The 23,291-nt window shown below is 41.1% G+C and overlaps 1 protein-coding gene across 6 annotated transcripts in view; it reads right to left on the bottom strand.

Annotated features, from left to right (window-relative positions):
- The window catches only part of PTPRT (protein tyrosine phosphatase receptor type T), a 709,404-nt gene that overhangs the window by 93,125 nt on the left and 592,988 nt on the right, over positions 1-23,291 (bottom strand). For all 6 annotated transcript variants that reach the window (XM_044985246.1, XM_044985247.1, XM_044985248.1 and 3 more), the window contains 2 exons: positions 17,227-17,362; positions 1,524-1,553 (listed from right to left, as the gene is read on the bottom strand). In XM_044985246.1, coding sequence (XP_044841181.1) covers positions 1,524-1,553; positions 17,227-17,362 — 166 coding nt within the window. The remainder of the gene's footprint in view (positions 1-1,523; positions 1,554-17,226; positions 17,363-23,291) is intronic.

Genomic DNA, 23,291 nt, shown 5'->3' with positions numbered 1-23,291 from the left:
GTTGTGGAGGAGAGAAGCCTAACTTCTCTCACCACCTCCTGTGTGCCACACTGTCACTCATACATTAATATGTGAGGTTTAATCCTCAGATGTCATCAAGCTCTGTTTGGTGGAGCTGAAAATTGAGGTTGGAGAGGCAGGACTAAGCTACCTTTGCAGTTTCCTGGTGCCTGTTTCTGCCCTTGCTGCAAGTTAGGGCAACCTTGAGGTTGCTCTAAATTGTGCCAGCTACCATGGGCCCAAGGGGCTGTTCCAGCAGCTGTGCTTGATACTTCTCCTGTTTCTGAACACACCCCTGACATGATTTCTGAATATGTAAAACTCAGTTTATGAAATGGGCAAATTTCTGTCATATGTAGTCTGGAGTAAGAGGGTACAGCTTTCATTGAAGGCCACGGGTCAAATTCATAGCCAGTGGTGTCTGTTGATCATAAATTGGGTATAAATAGGTGAAAGCAGCAAAATAGTGCAACGTGTGCTTTTCTGACATTCTAAAGGTATGCTAAGTGAGTAACTTACCTGGTGAAGAGGAGGGGCTTTAGCAAGGACTAAAACTAGCTGGAAGTTGTAAGATAAAGCAGCCCCCATCCCACTTTAATTTATGCCCATAATTCTTAATGCATTGGATCAAATTCTATTCTCAGTTACACCTGTGTGCAACTCAATTAGCTCTAGAGTCGATTTTGTTACTCTGGATTTACACCTAAATATCCGAGAGCAGAATCTAGCCCCTGAGGGTCAAATTCAGCTCATGTATCAAAGAGACTAACTCTCACTGATGTCAAAGAAGGCAAATAGTTTGTGCAAGTGAGACTCCTTTGACATACCCAAAAACTGCCACACAGGTATTCCCTGGATGTGTGGCACCTGTGCATGAACCATTTTCACTTGCATTAACAACTGACTTCAGTGTACACTGAAGTCACTGGGGCTAAGCAGCAGGCTTGGATTAAAAATCTGAACCATGTAAACATCAAATGATCTAGATTGAAACCCAGCATGTTACAGGTCTGGCCTAAGATTGGAATATTTGCTGGTTTAAAGTCTGACCCTGATACCCTAAATCGGAAATGTAAACAAAGACAAGGGGAGGCCCCCTTGGAAATTGATTATATTTTAAGTAGTTTGTCCCCAAGACAAAGCAATTCCAACCAACAGTTCTTAGATGTGAATTTCCAAGAATCTGGATACAGAGGGCTGAACTATCAAAACGACAGAGGCAATGCAGGTCTTCTCCACTTGCACACCTGCATTTGGAGCGTTGCAATTGTAAACTGACATTTCTGTGCCCACACTTACTTGTTCTGAAGAGACGTGTGTAGGTACAATGCGTGAAACAATGAAAAAAATAGTATGAAAATGAAGAAATAAAAATGCAGGCTGTCTGAAGAACACAGATCAGTGAAATGGTAAAAAAAAACAACCCAACTGATAAAGGAGAAAATCACATAAACACTCTCCCCCACCCCAGTACCACTATAATGAGCATGCTCAAGAAAAGTCATCTCCAGCTAGGTACTTACAAGTAATAGGAGTAGGAATATGCATTTCTTCTAAACATTGATGGGCAGTCAGATGAAGAAAATGTCCAAAAGGGGAGAAGAAGAAAAAAAAACCATAATTAGACTTATATGAAATCTTCTTTATTTGAAATGTACACAGTATTTCAGTGCCATCACTTATACTGAGTTACTTGCTTCTTTTCCCAAGTTTTTCCTGAGAAACAGCATGGCCCACTGGATAGCATGCTGGATTTGGGGTCAGGAGATTTGGGCTCTGTTCCCAGTTCTGCTGCTGACTTGCTGTGTCCCCTTGGACAACTCAATTCATCTTTCTGTGACTCAATTTCCCCATCTGAAAAATGTGGAGGAAGATACTTACCTATCTCTGTAAAGTACTTTGAGATCTTTGGATGAAAAGCATTTTATAAAAGCTAATTATTATATGAAACAGAATGAGATGAGTAAATATTGTGCATCTTTTCGATATCTACATGTCTGAATAAACAAAGCACTGAATAATCACGTCTCATGAAACTCTAAATTGTTTATTGATTCAGGTAGCACAAAAGGATGGTGGGTAGATGGTTACTCATTAGTGTTCTATGTCACTAATTAACCATGGATAATTGTTAAGGATTTCCTATTACAAATTCTCTATGACAGGCTTCAGAAGATTTTGATACATTGTATCACAAGGAAATATGTTATGGCAAACACGTATAGCATAGGGCATGGGGTTTTCCCCACTGGCCAACGCTGGGGAAGCAAAGAGCCTCTTATCATAGGTTACGCCACAAGATACGGCACAATGTCCTGCAACACAAAGTACTGTACTGCATCTTGACAAACATGAAATGCTGATCATCACAGGTGACAAGCTGAGTCACAACAGAAAAGGAGGGATGAAAGAACACAAACTTCAACGTATTCTACAACTTGACCTTTGTTGTTTTGGCCACTACCCATCCTGGCACAGACTTTCCAGATGTAGACATGTGACATTAAAGTACAATTGTATGTTTAATCTGCACATACAATTACCACGGCTTCACATGGAAACCTAGCAGCTGGGCATATACATGGTTAATTTGTCATATTTGCATACACAATTACCCATTTTGTGTATGCAGTCACAGTAATTGGTGCTCAGAGATTGGGCATACCATCACACATGCATTTGGTATTCCTTTTCTTGTTGCAAATATGATCTGCTTCATTTTCTCACTCATGTACAATCTGCTGCCTACAAAGAGATTTCCTCAGGGGAAGTACAGCTAATTACAGATGTGCAAAATTATTACATTGAAACTACATGTTTTGCCTCATAATGGATCTTGTTAAAAACTTAAAATGCAGGCCAGAATCCCAAAGGTTCCCAAACCTTTTGAGTGACTCTGGAATGCATAGCTAAGCGCATCTGGCCTCATTTAGGAAATCACATGAAATTCAGGGTTCCACATGATTTTGACACTGAATCAAATGAAATGGAGCCATTTTCACTGAGTTTCATTATGAGATTCTGAGTTCATTTGAACCCAACATCAAAGAGAACCTTGAGAATTATCAGACACAAACATGATTTGTTGGGGAAAAGTCAGCATGGCTTTTGTAAAGGGAAGTCATGGTTCACCAAGCTACTAGAATTATTTGAGGATGTCAACGAGCATATGAATAAGGGTGACCAAGCTGATACAGTGTACTTGGATTTTTAGAAAGCCTTTGAGAAGGTCCCTTAGCAAGGGCTCTTGAGGAAACTAAGCAGTCATGGGATAACGGGGAAGGTTCTGTTTAAAAGATACAGTAAAGTAGAAAAGTTTGCAGATGATACAAAATTATTCAAGATAGTTAAGTCCAAAGCTGACTATGAAGAGTTATGGGAGATCTCACAAAACTTGGTGACTGGACAACAAAATGTCAGATGAAATTCGAGATTGATGAACGCAAAGTAATGCACACTGAAAAAAATAATCCCAACTACACGTATATAATGAAGGGATCTAAATTAGCTGTTACCATTCAAGAAAGAGTTCTGGGAGTCACTGTGGATAGTTCTCTGAAAACTTCAGCTCAGTGGGAAGCAGCAATCAAAAATGCTACCTGAATGGTAGGAACTATTAGGAAAGGGATAGAAAATAGGACTGAAAATATCACAATGCCACTACATTAATCCATGGTGTGCCCACACTTTGAATACTGTGTTCTGTTCTGGTTGCCCCATCTCTAGGGCCCTACCAATTTCATGATTGTGAAAAATGTGTCACGGCCCATGAAATAAGCCCTTCCCTATGAAATCTGATCTCCCCCTTGCTGCTATGAACACCCCAGTCAGGGGGCTCCTAGCTGCAAGTCCCAGCTGAGCTGAGGAGAGAGAGGCCTTGTCCTTCTCCTGCACCCTCGCTCTCAGGGGAAGATCAGACCCACCTCCCAGTGCCTGCCCCTGCTGCAGAAAGCTCCAGCCTCCAAGGTTTCTGCAGCTGGGGGAGATTTGTGGAGGTGGGTCTGATATCCCCCTGCTCCTGAGAGTGCCCCAGCTAGGGAAGCTCCTAGCTGTGAGCCCCTGCTGGACTGGGAGAGGACAGGACTTGTCCTTCCCTTGCATGGCAGCTGGGGCAGGGTGGTGGTAAGATCAGACCCACTTCTGGGTTGGGACCTCCATGGTTAGAACACTGAAATTTCAGATGTAAACAGCTGAAAATGTGAAATTGGCCAATTAAAAAACCCTCTGCCCGTGAAATTGATCAAAATGGACCGTGAATTTGGTAGGGCCCTACCCATCTCTGAAAGGATATAGCGAACTGGAAAAAGTTCAGAGGAGGGCAACAAAGATAATCAAGGGTATGGAACGATTTTAAAAAAAAGAGTAAAAAGATTAGGGTTGTTCAGTTTACAAGAGAGATGACTAAAGGGGATATGATAGACATCTATAAAATCATGAATAATGTGGAAAAAGTGAATAGAGAAGGTTTATTTACCCTTTGCCACAATACAAAACCCAGAGGTCACCCAATGAAATTAATAGGCAGCAGGTTTAATACAAACAAGAGGAAATACTTTTTCACATAACGCACAACTAACCTGTGGAACGTGTTGCCATGAGATGTTGTGACGGCTAAAAGTAGAACTGGCTTCACCAAGATGGTCAGGGATACAACCCCTGCTCCAGGCAACTCCAAACCTCTGACTGCCAGAAGCCAGGAGGGGAAGACAGGGATGGATCACTCCATAATTGCCCTGTTCTGTAAACTCCCCTTGAAGCTCTGGGCCATTGTCAGAGACAGGATACTGGGCAAGATGAATCATTAGTCTGACCCAGTATGGCCATTATGTTCTTATGAGGAGGGATTTGAGAAGTGAGAGCCCATGTAGACAAAAGACAAAAGCAATATTCCAAAAAGTGAAGTGCAAGTACTACGATTTTCACACTGTTGTCAACTCTAGTGATTTTAATTGTGACTCTCGCCATATTTTGTGTTTTTCTTGAAGTCCCAGCTTCTGAAATTGTGTGACTTCATGAGAATTTCATCTTTCATTTAAAAAAAAAAAAGTTTCCAGCCCTCAAGGTTGCAGGGCAAACCAGAAGGCAGAATTTTTTTTTAAAGGCCCATTAGTTTTAAGCCCACCTAATGATTTTTGAGGGCCTGATTAATTATTTTTGCATGCTTGGGGCTGGCTACGTTCCACACAGCTCTATGACTCCCAAACTCTCTTTTCTTTTAATATCATCATAGTGACTCTCTAAAAGACAGGGTCTAGGAAAGGTGGAGAATAACTTAAAGTTCCCCAAAGATTACCAAAAATAAATGCATACATAAATAAATAAATAAATAAAAGTGCTGGAATCCAAGGAGGTGCCTTTCATTTTTATTCATGTGCAGAAGTTTCTCCATGTGTCATTTGCTCAGTCTCTTCTTCTTACCTACTGAGGATGTAACCAGAATTATTTTCTGTAAAGCCCACTCTAATTCAGTCAAGGATTTCCTTTTAAACATCCAATACAGCTGACCTCTTAACTACCTAAATCCAGTCATTGAAACATGGTGACTAACTTGAACTGGGTTTTGGGGCTTTTTGCAAAGCTAAATCCCTGTTTCCTACTGCAGAACATCTGGCTCCAGAGATGGAGGTGGAAGGAGTTAGATCAGACTTCTAGTTATGCTGTTTGACTGGCCCTAACCATTTGATAGTGAAAGTCAGACAGCTGAAACTGAGCATATCCCATAGTCTGTGTTTCTTAGGGACTAGATATAGCCATATTTACCATCTCTATATAAGTAATATCAGAGAGAAATATATATATATATATATATTCATAGAGTGAATGGTGCCTACTGTTTCTGGCTCCTAGTCCCAGTCTTCTTGGCCAGCCACTCCCAATCTCCCCCACCCCAATTCCCAGTCCATTTTCCTCCTAGTGGCAGCTGGCATTCTCAGTCTCCTTCCCCCCACCCGCTGTCCCGGCTTCTTGTTTCAATCTACCCCCACCCCGAGTGTCCCATCTGCATTTAAATCAGAGAAATTTCTCTTCCATGCTGCCTGAGTTAAGCATCAGAGGGAAGGGGGACATTTAGAGCTCAGGAGAGATAGTAGTTCTTTCTTTCAGTTCTGGTGCCTGAACCCAGACCCAGCAAGGCATGCAGTAGCTCAGAGCAGTAATTGAAAGGACAGTTCTGCTCATCCAGACTGGAGCATGCTCAGTGTGGATGGAACTTTTAAACTGCAAAGCCCTAGAAAATCTCTGCTGAGCATGGGTAAAATGATTTTCCAAGGAATTATAACGTGGCCAAATTTGTGTGGATTTTCACGAGGACGTCAAGCACAGGGGTGCTAAACATTTTCAAAGAAAGGGTCATCACAATTTAACATTGTCAAAACAACATATTTTCCCCCTATAATCCTTGGAAATGGCTGTACCATTTTGTCTTAAATTTTCCCAAAAAATTCAGCTTGAGGCAGACAGCTGACATGGAAAATTTCAGCCACATGGTTAAAGTTTGGCAAAGTTATAAGCAACTGGAAACAGGGTCTTATAATGGGAAGTTTCAGGCAATCTTAATAACAGGCACTGCTACCAGCCTCACCTATAATAGACACAGAATGTTTTTCTTAAACACCAATACAGAAGGGGAGGTGGGTGTTTCACCACTGAATGTACAAGTACCCACTGAGCAGCTCCTTCCCATAACCCAAGTCTTTGTCACATTGTAACAGGCAGTTGGGTTTTAATTAATTAGTTTCAGATTTCAACCTTAATCCAGAATAAAGAGCTAATTTTCTTAAAAGGAACTAATTCTAGATTTATACCCCCCATCCCACCTTCATTTTGCAACAAGAGGACTTTGAGGAACTTATTTACAGTAGACAGCGACAGGCTGTCTGATCCTATTTATTCAGTCTCACACTTCCAGGGGTCACTAGAGGCTCTGTCCTCACAAACGTGTAACACCGAAGAGCATCACATTATTGACTCTCTAGGGAAATGTAAGTCACAATTTTGGAGGAGTTAAAACTATTAAGATAAAATAAGAACTGGCCAACATCCAAACTATTAAGGGGTCCAAAACAGTGAAAAAGTATCTGCACAATAAAAAGTTACACCAAAGTGTCTCTGGCTTCAAGGAGCATTTAGTAACCAACCGTATTATTTGATTATACTTTTTATGTTAGGCAATATTCAACTAATATCACAAGTGAACAAACTATCTTCTATAGAATATTGGGACAGCATCAGATGTTGGCATTCTGTATTTTGAAGTTCGGACTCCCACACACTAGATGTTTGTCAACATTGGGAAAATGAATGGGCTTAAATGAGTATGTTTTTAAGTACTTGTGTAGACAAAGACAAAAATCTACTCTGGTTTCAAAGAGGATGAGATAAAAGCGCATTAACTAAGTGTTTATGTGTGTGAGCAGGATCCACATGGGCAGTGTGTATGCAGCAGGCAACTACGGGTTATATTCACACCCCAACTTGCTGCAAACTAAAAGTTTGTATAGACAAGCCCTTAGTATCTGGTGTAGGCAAAGACAGTCCTATTTAAAAACATGTTAGCTAGTCCTGGGTGACTGCAGATTTAAATTGACACATGTAAGCCCATCATTCATTTTTCCCCTATAGAAAAAAACTCAAGCTGGTTTGATATGGTTATTCAACTTCAAATACGGGTATTTAACCGAGTCATGCAGACAAGTTTGGTAGCTTCACACATTTGCCAAGCTAAAAGGGTTTGAACACATCCAAACCAAACTGATTGCCAGGGTCTTTGTCCAAGTCTATGTAGATAAGGTTCAGAGAAGCATCCTAATTTGGAGGTGTTTATAAGAACCAGGAGTAACTTTTGACAATTCAAGTGTCCTTATTTTGGCAGTGAGGGGTTCTCAATCTCTCTTCATCCTTCAACTCTGTACACGGGTTAACAAAATACTTCATTCAGTAAAAATCAGATTGATTGTGTCTATTACTGATTAGCTATAATGCCCTGAGCCATGAACATATGTTACTGTGGTATCTTCCAGCTCCATGTGAAGGCAGTGCCTCAAGTTTGTCTAATTAAATAACTTATTTTCTGCATCATTGCCTAGAAAGACAAGACTATCTTGTACAAGTGCCTCTGCAGGCTGAGAGATGATTCCTTTAAGTAGGTTTGAATTCAAAGAGGTTAAGCTGCTTGTGTTTTTGTTTGTACAACGAGAGAACAAATCTGTTATGAAAAGACTTATCAGCCAGTGGTGTGGGTGTGTGTGGTATGCTGCTGTTGTTTTTTTAAGCCAAACATCACAAGATATTCATATCAATCTATGGCCCCGGATGGTGTTTCCCATAACAAGATCTGGTCCCAATCTGCCTTAGTTTACAAGTGAAATTTGTTGGGTAGGTTCAATGCCATCTCTAATGGACACTTGCCCACATGAACTCCCACTCTCAACCTCAATTTGACATGACTGGCTGTGTCCATTCAAAAGAAGTCCAGAACTAATACAAGAGGTGTGTTTGAAGGAAGATCAAAGTTAGTGGCTCCAAAACACTTTTGTACACTCTTCTTGCCTCTAAAAGGGGAAAAGAGTCACCTATACACTAGCCAATTGTTCTCAGAGAATTATGCCCACCCTGGCTGGCTCACAACATTGTTGATGATGGTGCACAGCCAAAGAGGTACACAGGGGAAAACAGAACACAACGATTTCATTTGCATGCAGCCAAAAGGGGGAAAATGAGTAGAAAAAGAAGTTTCATTTCCAAGCTCTAGGAAGTAGAGGTGACCTGAAACTGAAACTTCAATTTCCACTCTCTTTAAATTTCCAGAAGGTTCAGATTCTAATTCCCCATCTGTTCCTATATTGTGAATAGTTTTTTGATTCTGCATCTAATTTGAATGTGGTCACTGTTCTTGCAAAGTTTCAGAATGAAATGGTGGAAATCTCACAAGAACAGCTCACCTTGCAAGAATTTCACCATTCATGATAGCTGAAATATCACCAAATTGGATCTCAGAAAGCTATAAATAGAGCCATGAAAATCTGTGGATATCCTCTTTATATCCATGGATATCTGAATCCGCAGACCATTTTTGAGGATTGGATGCAGACACAAACTTTGTCCCTGCACAGGGCTCTAGGTATGGACCAGGTTGTGATATGTCATTCCATATTTCTTATGAAAATATGCTTATGATATGAATAGGACATAACTGAGATATACTTTATGCAAGATGGCTATTGTGAGATATCATTGGAAAGGTTATGATTTACTGAATGTGATTGTCCTATTTGTATGCATGTATCATTTCTGTATCTGAAATTAGGAATATTGACTATGTATCTGTAGTTCAACTATGCTACTTTGGGTGACACCCACTGTTAACACTTCAGGTACAACAATGGAAAAGCCAGACAGGGCGGATGGCTCATCAACAAGGCCAATGGACTGTAAAAGAGCTTAGTCTTCCTGGTGAGTCAGCCTGTGAAGAATGGCTACAAGGGCCCTACAGAGGCATGTAACCATGTCACCCGATATTGGAACCCATCTTGAATTCTGTACTTTTCCACGAGACGCTGGGGTGAGGGTGGGGAGGAGGGAGATCAAACTATGAAACAAAGGACTCCCACCTTATGTAAATCCTATGTAAGGGTGGGAGTGAGGTAATCCAGGTCGTCAGTTCTCCCCTGCTACCCCACCGAAGATGACTGCTGGAAACAACTAAGACTGAACTGAGGGAAAGAACTGGGCCCAGGCTAGAAGGACATCTGGCCTATGAAGAAGATTATTAAAACCAAATTTAGGGTGAGGCTTTCCATATAACCAGTTTCTTTAGTGTATTAAGTTTAGTTTGTGTGCTCCGTTTTATTTTCTTAGTAATCTGCCTTGTTCTGTCTGCTTCCTCCTTAACTACTTAAAATGCACCTATTATAGTTAATACATTTATTTCTGGTTTACAATATAACCCAGTTTATGCAATTTCTAACTGGGGGGTGGGCAAGAAGTGTGCACATCTCCCTTCCACATTGAGGGAAGAGGCGAATTTCATAATATACCTTTGCGTCTGTAACTCCAAGGGAGGTGGACATCTGAGTGGTGGAGCAAGTCCCTTCTGCTGAGTCTTCCCAGAGCTGATCTGCAGCTGGGTGTGGCCCTGCCTGTGTGTGTGTTAGAGGAGGTTTTAAGAGAGTAAAGGGGGCCCATGCTGGCAGAACAGGTAAACTCAGTGGTATCTTCAGCACCTCAGGTGGCTTCCCAAGGGGTCCAACCTGTCACACAGGTATGGGTCCGAACATTGCCTACTCTTCTCACCTCAACTAAAAGGATGTGAAAAAGGACAATAATCCAGTGACTGTATATACATACCACATAAACAACCTGTTAACTCTATAAAGTAGCCCCTGAGTTTCCTCCTGGTCACTAAGGAATTATTATTTATATGGTGTAGTAACCGTGCATAAGCACTTTACAAAACAAAGTTGATGACAATTTCTGCTTTGAAAAAGCTTAGAATCTAACTTGGACGCAACCAATTACTTACCTCTGCTTCTTAGGAATCTTACTCCTTGGTCACCTAGCCTTTTGCTGGCTCTCCAGCTTACAATTCAAGAGCAAGGATTACACAGTGATGATGGACCAAATCCGCAGATGGTGTAGATCAGCACAGCTCCACTGCGATCAGTGATGGCGATGGATGCAAGCTGATTTACACCAGCTGAGGATCTGGCTCAGTTTCTTTGAAGAAATAAAACTACCTCCCTGCAATTCCACTTCCGATAATCCTCTATAATGATATTCTCAAAATCTTGAGTTGGGAGCTGGAGAAGCAGTGACAGGTCAGATCAGCAGTGAGTAAGAATCCAGCATGGATATTTTTAAAAATATGCAGACCAAAGAGTGGACCAATGCAGGAAAACTTCATGGAACAAGTGGATTTTACAGAGGGAGTTGACAGAAGAGATAGGGGTGGTTGGAAAACAAAGATATGTGAGCCTCTACCAAGCACAAGGAACAGCATAAGAAACGGCACAAAGTTGGGACCAAGAAAGGGACCAGGGAAAAGACTGAAGGGTTAATGATGGAGAGATCCTAATCTGTGGAACCTATTTGTGAGCATGCATGCAGGCCTGATTAAATAAATCCTAGAATACCTAAGGAACAGACTGAAGAGATCTCTGAGCCATTAATGATTATCTTTGAGAATTTGTGGAGGATGGATGAGATCCCAGAGGACTGGAAAAGGTCAAATAACTATATATACAAAGGGAACAAGGACAACCCAGGGAATTATAGACCAATCATCTTAACTTCAGTACCTGGGAACATAATGAGCAAATATTCAGTCAATCTGTAAGCACCTAGAAGATAATAAGGTGATAACTGTTACATCCTTGGGGGCAACAGTTTTAGGAAGAAATCACTGGAGACACAGAGAGCTGCAAACCTTCCACGCCAACCAAATACACAACAATAATAGTAACAGTCAACATGGATTTGTCAAGAACAAATCATTTCCCACCAACCTAATATCCTTATTTGATAAGGTAACAAGTCTTGTGGATGTGGGGAGCAGTAGATGTGATATATCTTGACTTTAGGAAGGCTTCTGAGACTGTATCACATGATCTTCTCGTAAGTAAACTAGAGAAATATAGCCTAGATGAACCTATGATAAGGTGGGTGCACAACTGGTTGGAAAACCATACTCAGAGAGTAGTTATCAATGGTTCAGAGTCAAGCTGGAAGGGCATATTGGGTGGGGTCCTGCAAGGATCAGTCCTGGATCCAATTCTATACAATATCTTCATAAATTATTTGGATAATGGAATAGGGAGTACACTTATAAAGTTTGCAGACAATATCAAGCTGAGGGGGATAGCAAGCACTCTGAAGGACAGTATTAGAATTCAATATGATCTTGACAAACTGGAGAAATGATCCGAAATAAATAGGATGACATTCAATAAGGACAAATGCAAAGTACTACACTTAGGAAAGACTAATCAATTGCACGTATACAAAATGGGAAATGATTGCCTAGGAAGGAATACTGCAGAAAAGGATCTGGGGTTTATAGTGAATCACAAACTAAATAAAAGTTAATAATGGAATACCATTGCTAAAAAAGCAAACATCATTCTGGGATGTATTAGCCCAAACATGGTAAGCAAAACACGAGAATTAATTCTTCCACTCTACTTAGCACTGATGAGACCTGCTCTGGAGTATCGTGTCCAGTTCTGGGCATCACACTTTGGGAAAGATGTGGACAAATTGGAGAAAGATGTGTTTGTTTTCTTCACAGCAACATATATAACGTATAACAAGACACCACAGGTCAACAGAATTATGAGAGAGGCTATCAATGCTGAAAGGAACCAGGACTGGGATGCACAAAAAGAATTAGGCATTGTGACACTACTGCGTCACACTGCCTAACTTTTAGGCATTTGGTAAAATAACTGCGATACACAACGTCTGAGTTAGGCACCTAAGCTCTTGTACAACGAATGGAGAGAGATAAGCACCTTAGACTGCAATTAACAAAAGCTAGCGTGCTAGGCAGGGAGCTGTCTAAGCTAGCCAGTGGAAGATGCCATCTAGAGGGGTGTGCACTAAGACACATAGATATAGATACCTAAGTGTGGGCTACAGCAAGGTGTCTATATTATCTTGTGATTCAGATCCAGGAATCCTCTTTAGACTTACTGGCCTTATGCTGTTTTAGCAAGAAGGTGTGCGGTGGGAGGAATGACTCAGAGTGAGAGAGAGCACACGCACACACACAAGCATGAGAATGACTCTGTAGCCTGGTGGTTAGAGCACCCACCCAAGATGGGGAGAGCCGGGATCCAGTCCCCCTGTTACAATGACTCAAATTACTTATCCAAAGTGCAACAGCTTTAATAGAAGAGATTGAGGGAGCTTCACATCAGAATATCCCATAGCCCAGTGGTTAGGGCACTCACTTGAGTTATGGCAGATCCCTGTTCAAATACAATCAACCCCATCACCAGTGGGTGAATGCTATTCACAAAACAATCACACTATATCTGACCTATTAGTCCTCAGCCTCAAAGGAAACCTGGACAACACTTTCAAAAGATGAGCCTGGGAACTTAATTTCATTACTGGACACTAAAAAGCATGGACTGAACAAACATACTGGATTTCAGAGTAGCAGCCATGTTAGTCTGTATCCGCAAAAAGAACAGGTGTACTTGTAGCACCTTAGAGACTAACAAATTTATTTGAGCATAAGCTTTCATGGGCTACAGCCCACTTCTTCTTACAATAATCTATAACCCACCGACCGCATCTTTTTGTCCTATGACTACAGAAGTGTTAACGGGCCTTTTGAATATGTGCTAATTACTTATGCCAAGCAGTATGCCCCACCTTGCATTTTACTGTGAAGCTGGGAGCACCTTTCCCAGACCTGAAGGAGAGCTCTGTGTGGCTCCAAAGCTCGTATCTCTCCCCAACAGAAGTTGGTCCAAAAAAATATTACATCACCCACTTTGTCTCGCTAATGAGTTTTTAAGGCACTCAGTAGTGATATAATTAACAGATAATTTATATGCTCAAGTATTATTTTATTTGCATGTGTCAATGGGTGCAATGAATGAACATGCATTTTTGTGGGTATATCTTGTGTGCCCTTCTTTGACTTTTCAGCAGTGTGCACTACAAAAAGGGGCAAATAAGCTGAAGGAAAGTTTTAATACTGTCTGGGAATGAGTGCCTTACCCTGCATCCCCTCAGTCACATGAGTAGTTCTCACTCATGCTAGTAGACCACCAAAGTCAATGGGGCTACTCAAATATGTAAATGGTAGCTGTCTAACTAAGACTGTGTTGGATCAGGCAGCTCAGGTTTCATCTAGGATCAGAAATGTAGTAGGAAGAGAGACTGAGACATAAGCCCTTGTATTAGAGGCGTGGTATGAGACAGGACCTCCTTACAGAATTTGGCAAGAACAGGTCTGATATTGCAGAAATACACATTCCTAAGAAGTGCTAGTTACAGAGCGCTTACGCAAACACAGCCCAATACTAAGGTACCAGAGCATTTTGATACTAAGGATGGTACAAAAATATTTCCCACGGATAACAGGAACACACTGACCCCTTTTAAAAGATAAGCTTAGGATGAGATCACGTAATAAAGATGTTTTAATTAAACCAACATGTACAAAATAATGGGTAATAACTAGCGATGTCAGGGAGAAGTAACTAACTATGTCAAAGGGGCAGTACTAACTTGTTTGTATTGGGGTATAAAAATGTATCTCAAAGGGAGTATCTCTGGCCAGCCTAGGGAGCAGTGGAAAGTCCCACCACTACCTAAGCTGTGTCCACTGTCACGAGCCTACATATCTTCGTAGTCTGCCAGATGCTGTTACTGTGCTTCGCCAACAATAAACCTAGCCAGGTGCCTTTGCTAAAAACCAAATGTGTAAATTTATTAGGCAGTTTAATTAAGGTTTGCTATCTCCGTTATCTGAGCAGAGCTGGGACAGCACACTGAATAAACATGTACGCAGCCAACAACTGACCGCACCAATCATGTTGAAAAGTAGAGTTAGCATCAGAAAAGTAACTGTCAAAAAAAGCCAACACATGCAAAATCCCTCCTTGGTACGAAACTGATCTCTGTCCTATCTGTTTTCTGAATCATGTCTGTATGTTACACGGTAGGAGCTCTTAAAATGATAACAGAAAAACCAGCTACAAGCTATGCTCTATTTCAAAGTTTGAGAACCAACGGTTCACAAAGAAAGCACACAGTCGCACACAACGAACTGCTTGAAAACTTTGATTCTATCCACAGCAGCAACAATTTCAGACTGTTTCAGCCAAACATGAACAAAATGAAACTCTCAGAAATCATTTCTCCCCACTACAGGATTTTAACGCTCTGTCCAGGTGAACTCACATTCCAAAGGAAATGGCTGTCTCTAAGCAAGCACAAACACACCATGCTCGGCAAGGTAACAATCACCCTATAATAAGCCACTCCAGCATCCTCACCCCCTCACATAAAAAAAAATAAAAATAAAATAAAATAAAGTAATTTTCTTCTGAAATCTCTGCCACATTTCACAGCCAGTCATTTAGAAATCACATGGGAATGCCGCATGTATCTGCAAAATCACATCTTCTCTCTCTCCAAAGGCACAATGAAGGATAATTGTAAAATAATGACAAGTTTAAGAAATGTGCAAAACAGAGTAAAATTCCAAACTGCAAAACAGCTCAAATTTCATTTTAATAACACTACTTTGCACATATATAGCATCATTCATCTGAGGATCTGAAAATGCTTTACAAAATAAGCTCTCAACAAATCTTTGAGGTATTGTTACCCTTTTTTTCAGACAGGGAAAGTGACTTTCCCATGGTTATGCAGTGACTTGCAGAATCTGGTCTGGAACCCAGCACTCCAGGTTTTAGGTCCATGCTCTAACCACAAGATCCTCCTTCATACAGACAAGTCAAAACCAGACAATTCCACCAGATTTACTATTGTAGTGGGATTCACATAGCCCTCTAACTCCCTGGGACAAAATCTCAAAGCTAGAACGTTTCTTGTCTGCTTTCCTCCTCTAACCTCTTTACTTGTCCCAGTGCCCTGGGCCCATTCTTGTCTCCATTCTTACTCTTCTTTTTAACTTCTCACTCTCTCTAGCTCTTTCCCCTCACACTACAAACATGCTTTACTTTGTCCCATCTTACAAAAACCCATCAATGACCCCCACTTGCCCCATCTCCCTTTTAGTCGCTAACATCATTGAACACGCTGTCGATAATCACTTTCTGAAGTTCCTCACCCTTCAGTTCTGTCCCAGACCTTCCCAATCCAGCCTCCACCCCTAGGACTCCACTGAAACCACTCTCACCAGTTTCTAATGACATCATCTTCACCAAAACTTAGAATCAGTACTCCGTCCCCATACTCCTTTACCTGTCATCCACCTTCAACACACTTGACTATGCTCCTCTTCTTGAAATCCTGTCCTCCACTGGCTTCCAGGACTCAGTCTTCTCCTGATTCTCCCCTACCTCTATAATCGCTCCAGTGTGTCCTCTGGAGGGTCCTCATCCTCCCACCAGTTTTCTGTGGGAGATTCCACAGGACTCTGTCCTTGGTCCTCTTCTTTCTCCACACCTTATTTCTGGATAATGTCATCCACAAATGCAAATTCAACTACCATATCCATTCTGACAACTTACAGATCTCCTTCTCCAGACCTATTTCCTTCTAATCTCCCCGCTGTCTCTCCCTGCTACCTCCTTTCTCAATTGCTGTGGACAGCATCCCCATTCTATCTGCCTTCTTCAGCTCAGCCCTCTCTCTAGGTCCACACACCTAGACTATGTCTACATCTTGCTGATTCTTTTTGCATAACATCTCTATGATAGGGCCTTTTCTATCCACACACACAGCTAAAACTCTTTGTCCATGCTCTCATCATCTTGCATCTTTCTCTCTGGCCTTGATAAATGCAACCTTGCCCCACTGGTATCCATTCAGTATGGTGCTGCAAAGATTTTCCTAGCTTGTCACTTTGACCATGTCACTCCTCTCTTTACGTCCTTCCACTGGCTCCCCATTTTCTATCACATCAAATATAAGCTACTTGTATTCATGTTCAAGGCCTTTCATAGCCTACTCCTGCCCTACCTATCATCTCTCAGTCACTTTGGAGATCTTGACTCCTGCCTCATGATGTCAGCCTCTATTGCCCAGTTGTTAATATTTCAAACAAGCCGCTTTGTGCTTTCTCCCATGCTGTCCCTCATTTGGGAGGAGCTCCCTGTAAATATCCAAAAAACTGACACACTATCCTCCAACACCCTCCTCAAAACTCTTTTCTCGTGATGCCACCAAAACACTTGACAATGGTTAAGCTGCTGATGGGCTGAGACCACTGTCTGTCAGGCTGGCCAATATTATCTCATTGTTTCCTTCTATTCTTCCAAATGTCTGTCTCCATCTGTTGTCCCTTGTCTTTGGGACATGGACTGTCTTTTTGTTCTGGGTTTGTATAGTGCCCAGCACAATGGGGCCCTGGCTCGTAGGTGCTACGTTGATACAAATAAATCACCACTACCACCACCACACATATCCTTTCCACCACATGAACACAAGCGGAGTGTTTTATCTCTACTGAGGTAACAGCTTTAGTAAAATACAAGCAGTCCCAGCCAGTACCTCTACAATGGAAGCAAAGCAGAGACTTACCTCCTTTTGATGGTGAGCATTGCTCCTAAGAGGATAATAACAAACATCAGAAGGCCAGCTATAACCCCAGCCATTTTCACTGTGTTGTCAGCTTGCTTTTCGGGCTCCACTGCATTGGAATTCTGGGTGGAAGCTCCTTAAAAGGTGGAGGGAGGAAGGAAATAAAAATTAGAACTTGTAGAAAATATCCCACAGTGATCAGATTTTAATAGTTAAAACCTAATGATATACATATAAACAAATTGCAGCAGACAAATTGTCCATCTAGCCTGATCTTCTGCTTTCAGCAGTGGCTAGTACCAGATGTTTCAGAGGGAGATGTAAAGCCCAGGTATAACACACCTGATTAATTTTACAATATGATACTATAGGGGAAAATGTCTTTTTCAGATAGCAATCAGCTTATACTCAGAAGCAGGAGAATTAATAGCAGTTATAACTTTAATTCTACATAGTTTAGCTGCAGGTGCTAATCTTAGGGACAAAAACAGCAAACAGCACAAAGTTTACAGTGAAGCATCCCCATAACAGTTTTGTAGCAACATTTTTTCTTCTGCAGTCAGAACAAATATGTATTTGTCACTACACTGATTACACATTCAACAAACATTAATCCAAACGCACAAAACTACCCCTTCACCTCCTCAAATTATCTATTTTGTTCCATGTATGAGTTCTTCTGTCTTTGGCAAGGCAACACAATTTTCATCTCAACAGAAAATGTACACCATGGGCATTTAAAAATAAAATATATTTATAAACTTACTCTTTGAAAAGCATTTCCTCTTTCACTTACTTGCCAAGGTCTGACTTCAAGGTTCTGTTTCCCCTCCAATAGTTGATCACTTTGTAGAATGTGGCTGCTCAATTATTTAGCGGTGCTACTCATGGGAAGCCTATTACACCTATGTCATGTAGACTTCACTAGCTACTGCATTGATTTCCTCCCAGATAAAATGTAAATGTGTTGAGTTTGATCCAGAAAGCCTAAAGGTTGTGTGTGATAGTCTATACTATTATGGTCATCATTTTTACAAGACTATGATAAATTTTGTACAAAGTATGCCTTGTAAGGTATCATTTGAAAAGTCATAATCTGCTGAATATCATTATTCTGTTAAAATATGTGTAGTGGCACTACATGCGAGGTTATAAGATTCTACTGTATGATTGTTACTGAAATACATAGTACTTCTGGGTCCTACATACCAATTTTTCAGAGACAAAAATACACTAGCACCCCAGACTTGTGTTAGAGGGGCATCACCTACTTAAGCGACCATCCTTCAGCAGATTGGAGGTGTAAACAAGAAATTTACAGTTCATCACAGAGATGATTCAAAGCTCACATCCACAATGGACTGTGCATCACCATGACTCAGCACAGATGTTTCTAGCACAAGAGACTGAATTATAAAGGAGGAGGAAAACATTTGACAGAGTGGTCCCAGGCTGAAATGACACCCAGTCTGTGAAATTTACAACAGCGTATATGGTGAGACAAAGACTTTGCTTTTACATTCACTTAGCTTGTTAAGTTAGGTATTAGCTTGCATATTACTCTTATTTTCTTTTGTAATCAGTCCTGACTTATTCATCATCACTTGTAATCATTTAAAATCTATCTTTCTGCAGTTAATAAACTTATCTTATTGTTTTATCTTAACCAGTGTGTTTGGATTAACCAATGTGTGGGAAACTCCTTTTGGGATAACAATGCTGGTGCATATATCATTTTCCTTTGATGAAATGACGGTCTTTCTATGAGCTTGCATTGTTCAATAGTTTTCTGGACAGTACAAGACACATATTGCTGGGGGAACAAGGTTGGGACTAAGAGCTTGCAGCTATCGCCCTGTACATAATTAATGAGTGACTGGTCAGAGTGCTCTGGGAGTGAATTTGCATGCTGATGGCTGTGTGAACAGGCCAGGACTGGGTGTTCTGACAGCATAGCAGCATAAAAGACAACCCAGGCTAGAGAATTAAGGTGACACGGCTGTTCAACAGTCCAGATTGTACCCTGGGTAATGTCACATTTTGAACCTTGGTTGCCTTAGAGACTACAGGACAAATGATGATAGCTGCTGCATTGTTGCTATTATTTATTTAGCTACTGATAGAATATCTGACTTCATTGTGGCTACATGAATTTACAACCGAGATCACAACCTGACTGCATGAGCCATCTTGTCTGTAAGTCAACTGGGTCCTCATACTTGCAGCCCTCAAAGTTGAACACTTATAGGTTGGGAAAGGAGAGCAAGGGTGGAAAGCAAATTGTTCTCATTAGAAGGCTCTGAAGTTTGCTTCCCTGATTGGTCTGACAAAGCCCAAGTGTGCTGACCTTCAAAGAAGGTTGAATGGATTCTCTGTTCACCAAGACTAGTTAGTGTTTGAATCAACTTTCTGAGACACAGTTGGGAGTCTCATTGATTAATTGTTGTCATTTTATTATTTTGTCATCTGCTTTAAAAGGTTGTACTGGCCAATATGAATCACAATGGATACATCTGCCTAAATAAAACAAATAAAGAACACACAGGATGTAAATAAGTTCCTACTGATCAAACCCTGTCCAAACTGATGGACTTCAATGGGATGAGGATGTGGCCCTAAAACAAACAGGAGATGGTGTTTCAAGAGGCTGTTTTGTTCTCGTCAGCTGTTGAAGGGCAAACATGGAGCAATGACAAGTAAATAAAGGAAAAAACTAATTTCCAGACATTTTGTTTTCAGACATGCATGCAAATTTCAAATTCCACACTAATGGGCTAATAGCCTAAAATTTGATGTGAAGCCAGACTGGCCCCCAAAATTCAAGAATGCTTAGAACCAGAGTTCTGATGTGAAACTCTCTTTATTTCACACTGTAGTAGCCTGGAGGGGATTTTTTTTCTTTTATGTTTGAAAGTTCTTCTTTAAAATTCATCCCCACACTGCCTTAATAATGCGAACTGGCCAATCGCTAGAGAGAGTCCACATGACACACTGTGATGGACGGAGCTTGCTGGTGGTGCTGTCTGGTGGTTAGGGGGCTAGATCTTTGTTTGCCATGCCTCTAGTCTTTCCACTGGGACACTTTCATACCGGATGGGGGTCTGTCTTTTATTGGGGCTTGACTTGACCCTCAGGTCAGGTTATCACTCAGTCTTATCTCCCTGAAGGACCATGTGAGGGTTATCAAATGTCCAGTACACATGACTGCCTTACAGTTGCCTCCCTGGGCTCCTTCCTACCACTCACTCTGTTGTCAAAGTCTTGCAGTCTGTCTCACAGTAGTGAGAGAAGAGGGACTAGTTGAACCTTCAGCCCCACTGGGCTCAGCCAACAGGTTCTTCCTCTCCAGGAGGAGGTTTCTGCATTGCCCTTTCTTTGGAGCTCTCAGGTAGGGCCTTCTCTCTGCCTTGTCAGGTCCATTCGGAGCTGTCTGGCTCCCTATTAAGCTCCACCACTAGCTGGAGCATGCTCTTCAGGTGCAGCTGGGTGGGGTCACCTGTTCCAGAGTTGCTCCTTAATTAACTCTTTTAGTTGCAGTGTCGCATTTATACACCCCATCACACGCATCCTACCCGGTGAGGCTGAGTATGTTTCTGTGAATCACTTATAGAAAGACACATCTTTCCCCCCGCAGCCTCTTTCTAGTTACCAATGGGTGATGTTGACTTTTCATAGACTGATAGAAGAGTAGGACTGGAAGGGACCTGGTCCAGTCCAGTCCCCTGTATTCAAGGTAGGACTATGTAATAACTAGACCATTCCTGACAGGTGTTTGTCTAAACTGTACTTAAAAACCCACAATAACGGAGAGTCCACAACCTCCCTAGGCAATTTGTTCCAGTGCTTAACTACCCTGACAGTTAGGAAGTTTTTCCTACTGTCCAACCCAAACCTCCCTTCCTGCAATTTAAGCCCATTGCTTTTTGTCCTATGCTCAGAGATTAACGAGAACAATTTTTCACCCTCCTTCTTGTAACAACCTTTTATGTACTTGAGAAACGTCATCATGTCCCTCCTCAGTGTTCTCTTCTCCATACTAAATAAACCCTTTTTTCCCAATCTTTCCTCATAAGCTGAAGCTTTCCACATAAGTTTTCTAGATCTTTAATAATTTTTGTTGATCTCCTCCAGACTTTCTCCAGTTTGTCAACATCTTTCCTGAAAGTGGCACTCAGAACTGGACACAATACTTCAGCTGAGGCCTTGTCAGTGTGGAGTAGAGTGGAAGAATTACTTCTCATCTTTTTGCCTCATTTGGATGTCCTCAAGTATTATGAGACAGTTTTGGATGCTGGTATTTCAAATTTCATTCATCAAATTTCAGCACTTGGCTGAGACTGGTTGCATGACGGACGTTACAAAGTTGGAGTCTCATACTATTTCTTTTTAGTTAAAATACCTTATTGTGTTATGTCAAGAGTTCAAAACCATCTGATGTCTGAAAACAAACATTTATAAAAGCTATCCATTTACAGTAGCAATATTTTGAACAGAGCTTATGTATTGCCATATCAATTTGTCATATATAGTGCCATCTGCCAGAGAAGTGCTGAAGATTCAAGGTGAGATTATGAGGCTTCTTTGAAGTCTTCTGACAGTCTTTGCAGTTATCATAGACCCACCTATATATCTGTATAAATCAATCAATCAGTTATATGCTATAATACACCTTTGAGGCTGTAATCACATCTGCTTTAACAGGCATAAGAGCAGTTATCTAAAGGAAAACCTATGCCGTTACAGGAAGCAGTGAAGCATACTCAGGAGATGGCATTCTTCACTTTCAGTCCGGCACATTGTCAGGGAATATTGTGCTTAGAAGTGTCCATATTTCAGATGAGAATTAAAATTGAGGGCCTCACCACTTGCAATTATGAAGACCCTATTGCGCTTTCCAGCAGAGTTGATTAGTGTAAGAAATAATTCCTGTGTACATACAGTTGAAAAACATTTTGGGATCCTTCAGTATGAAAAGTAATAGAAAAAAATAAAGAATTGAAAATAGAACATGTATAACAGGATTTACATAATTTCCATTTGCATTTTGCCTCTTCAGGTCTTGGAGTGAGGTTGGTCACGAGTTACAGAACATCCCATCAGCTGGACAATCCTGATTCTCTGACAGAGCAGAATATATGATAATAGTGCAGCTTTCTTGCTGCGGAGGGTTAATACTTGAGCTGTCAAAAGTGTTTGACTTGAAACTCAAAAGTACTCCTAATCAGTTTTCATTTAAGTGCCAACTGTATCCATGAACACACAGTGGTGTTCGAAAATGGTGTTAGAACATCTGCCACATGTTTGAAATTGGACACAACAGTTTTTGCCCCATCTGGATGTCCTCAAATATTTTGAGACAGTTTCTGACACTGATATTACAAATTTCATTCATCAAATTTCAGCATTTGACTGAGAGAGGTTACGTGATGGAAATTATACAGTTTGAGTCTCATACTATTTTTTTTAGTCACCTGATTGGTTGAGTTTACTCCAAGCGCTCAGGAGATACAGCAAAAGCTGTTTTTGACTTGGTTTTTCAGAAGAAGAGGCTGCATTTTGCAAATTCTCTGAGCCATGTTAAGAGAGTCAATCTGCCTCAGCTAACTGTCTTGGAATTGATAATTTGACAGTATCAATAATTCCTAAGCCTCACATTGCTATAACATTGCAAGGAAACAGTCACTTGAAATAGATCAGAGTTCTCTTGCTGCATCAGAAGTCATGTGTGTGTGTGTTTTCCTGTTGGAGGCATTCCCCATGATCACTAGTATTGCCAGATGGAATTCAACCAGCTATTAGTGCCTGGCGTCATCTTTATTCTAGCAGCATGGGGCCCATAAGGCAAATAATATTGTATATTCATAAAACAACTGTTGCTGCTGTAACACGTGCCTTTCAGCCATGGGTGCATGCATCTCCTTGATTTCAGCATTCCACTCCACCCCTTTTCTGAGTTAGGTTTTGTTTCTCTCCTTTCAAGATCAATGGGTTTGGAAGCTTGTAAAATAGTTCAAATGGGAGGTTTCACAGATATATCACCCCAAACAGCTGAAAGACTTTTACAA

The sequence above is a fragment of the Mauremys mutica genome, chromosome 13, assembly GCF_020497125.1.
Source record: "Mauremys mutica isolate MM-2020 ecotype Southern chromosome 13, ASM2049712v1, whole genome shotgun sequence".
Lineage (NCBI taxonomy): Eukaryota > Metazoa > Chordata > Testudines > Geoemydidae > Mauremys > Mauremys mutica.
The sequence above is the reverse complement of the archived record's forward strand: the minus strand, read 5'-3'. Positions and strand labels throughout refer to the sequence as shown.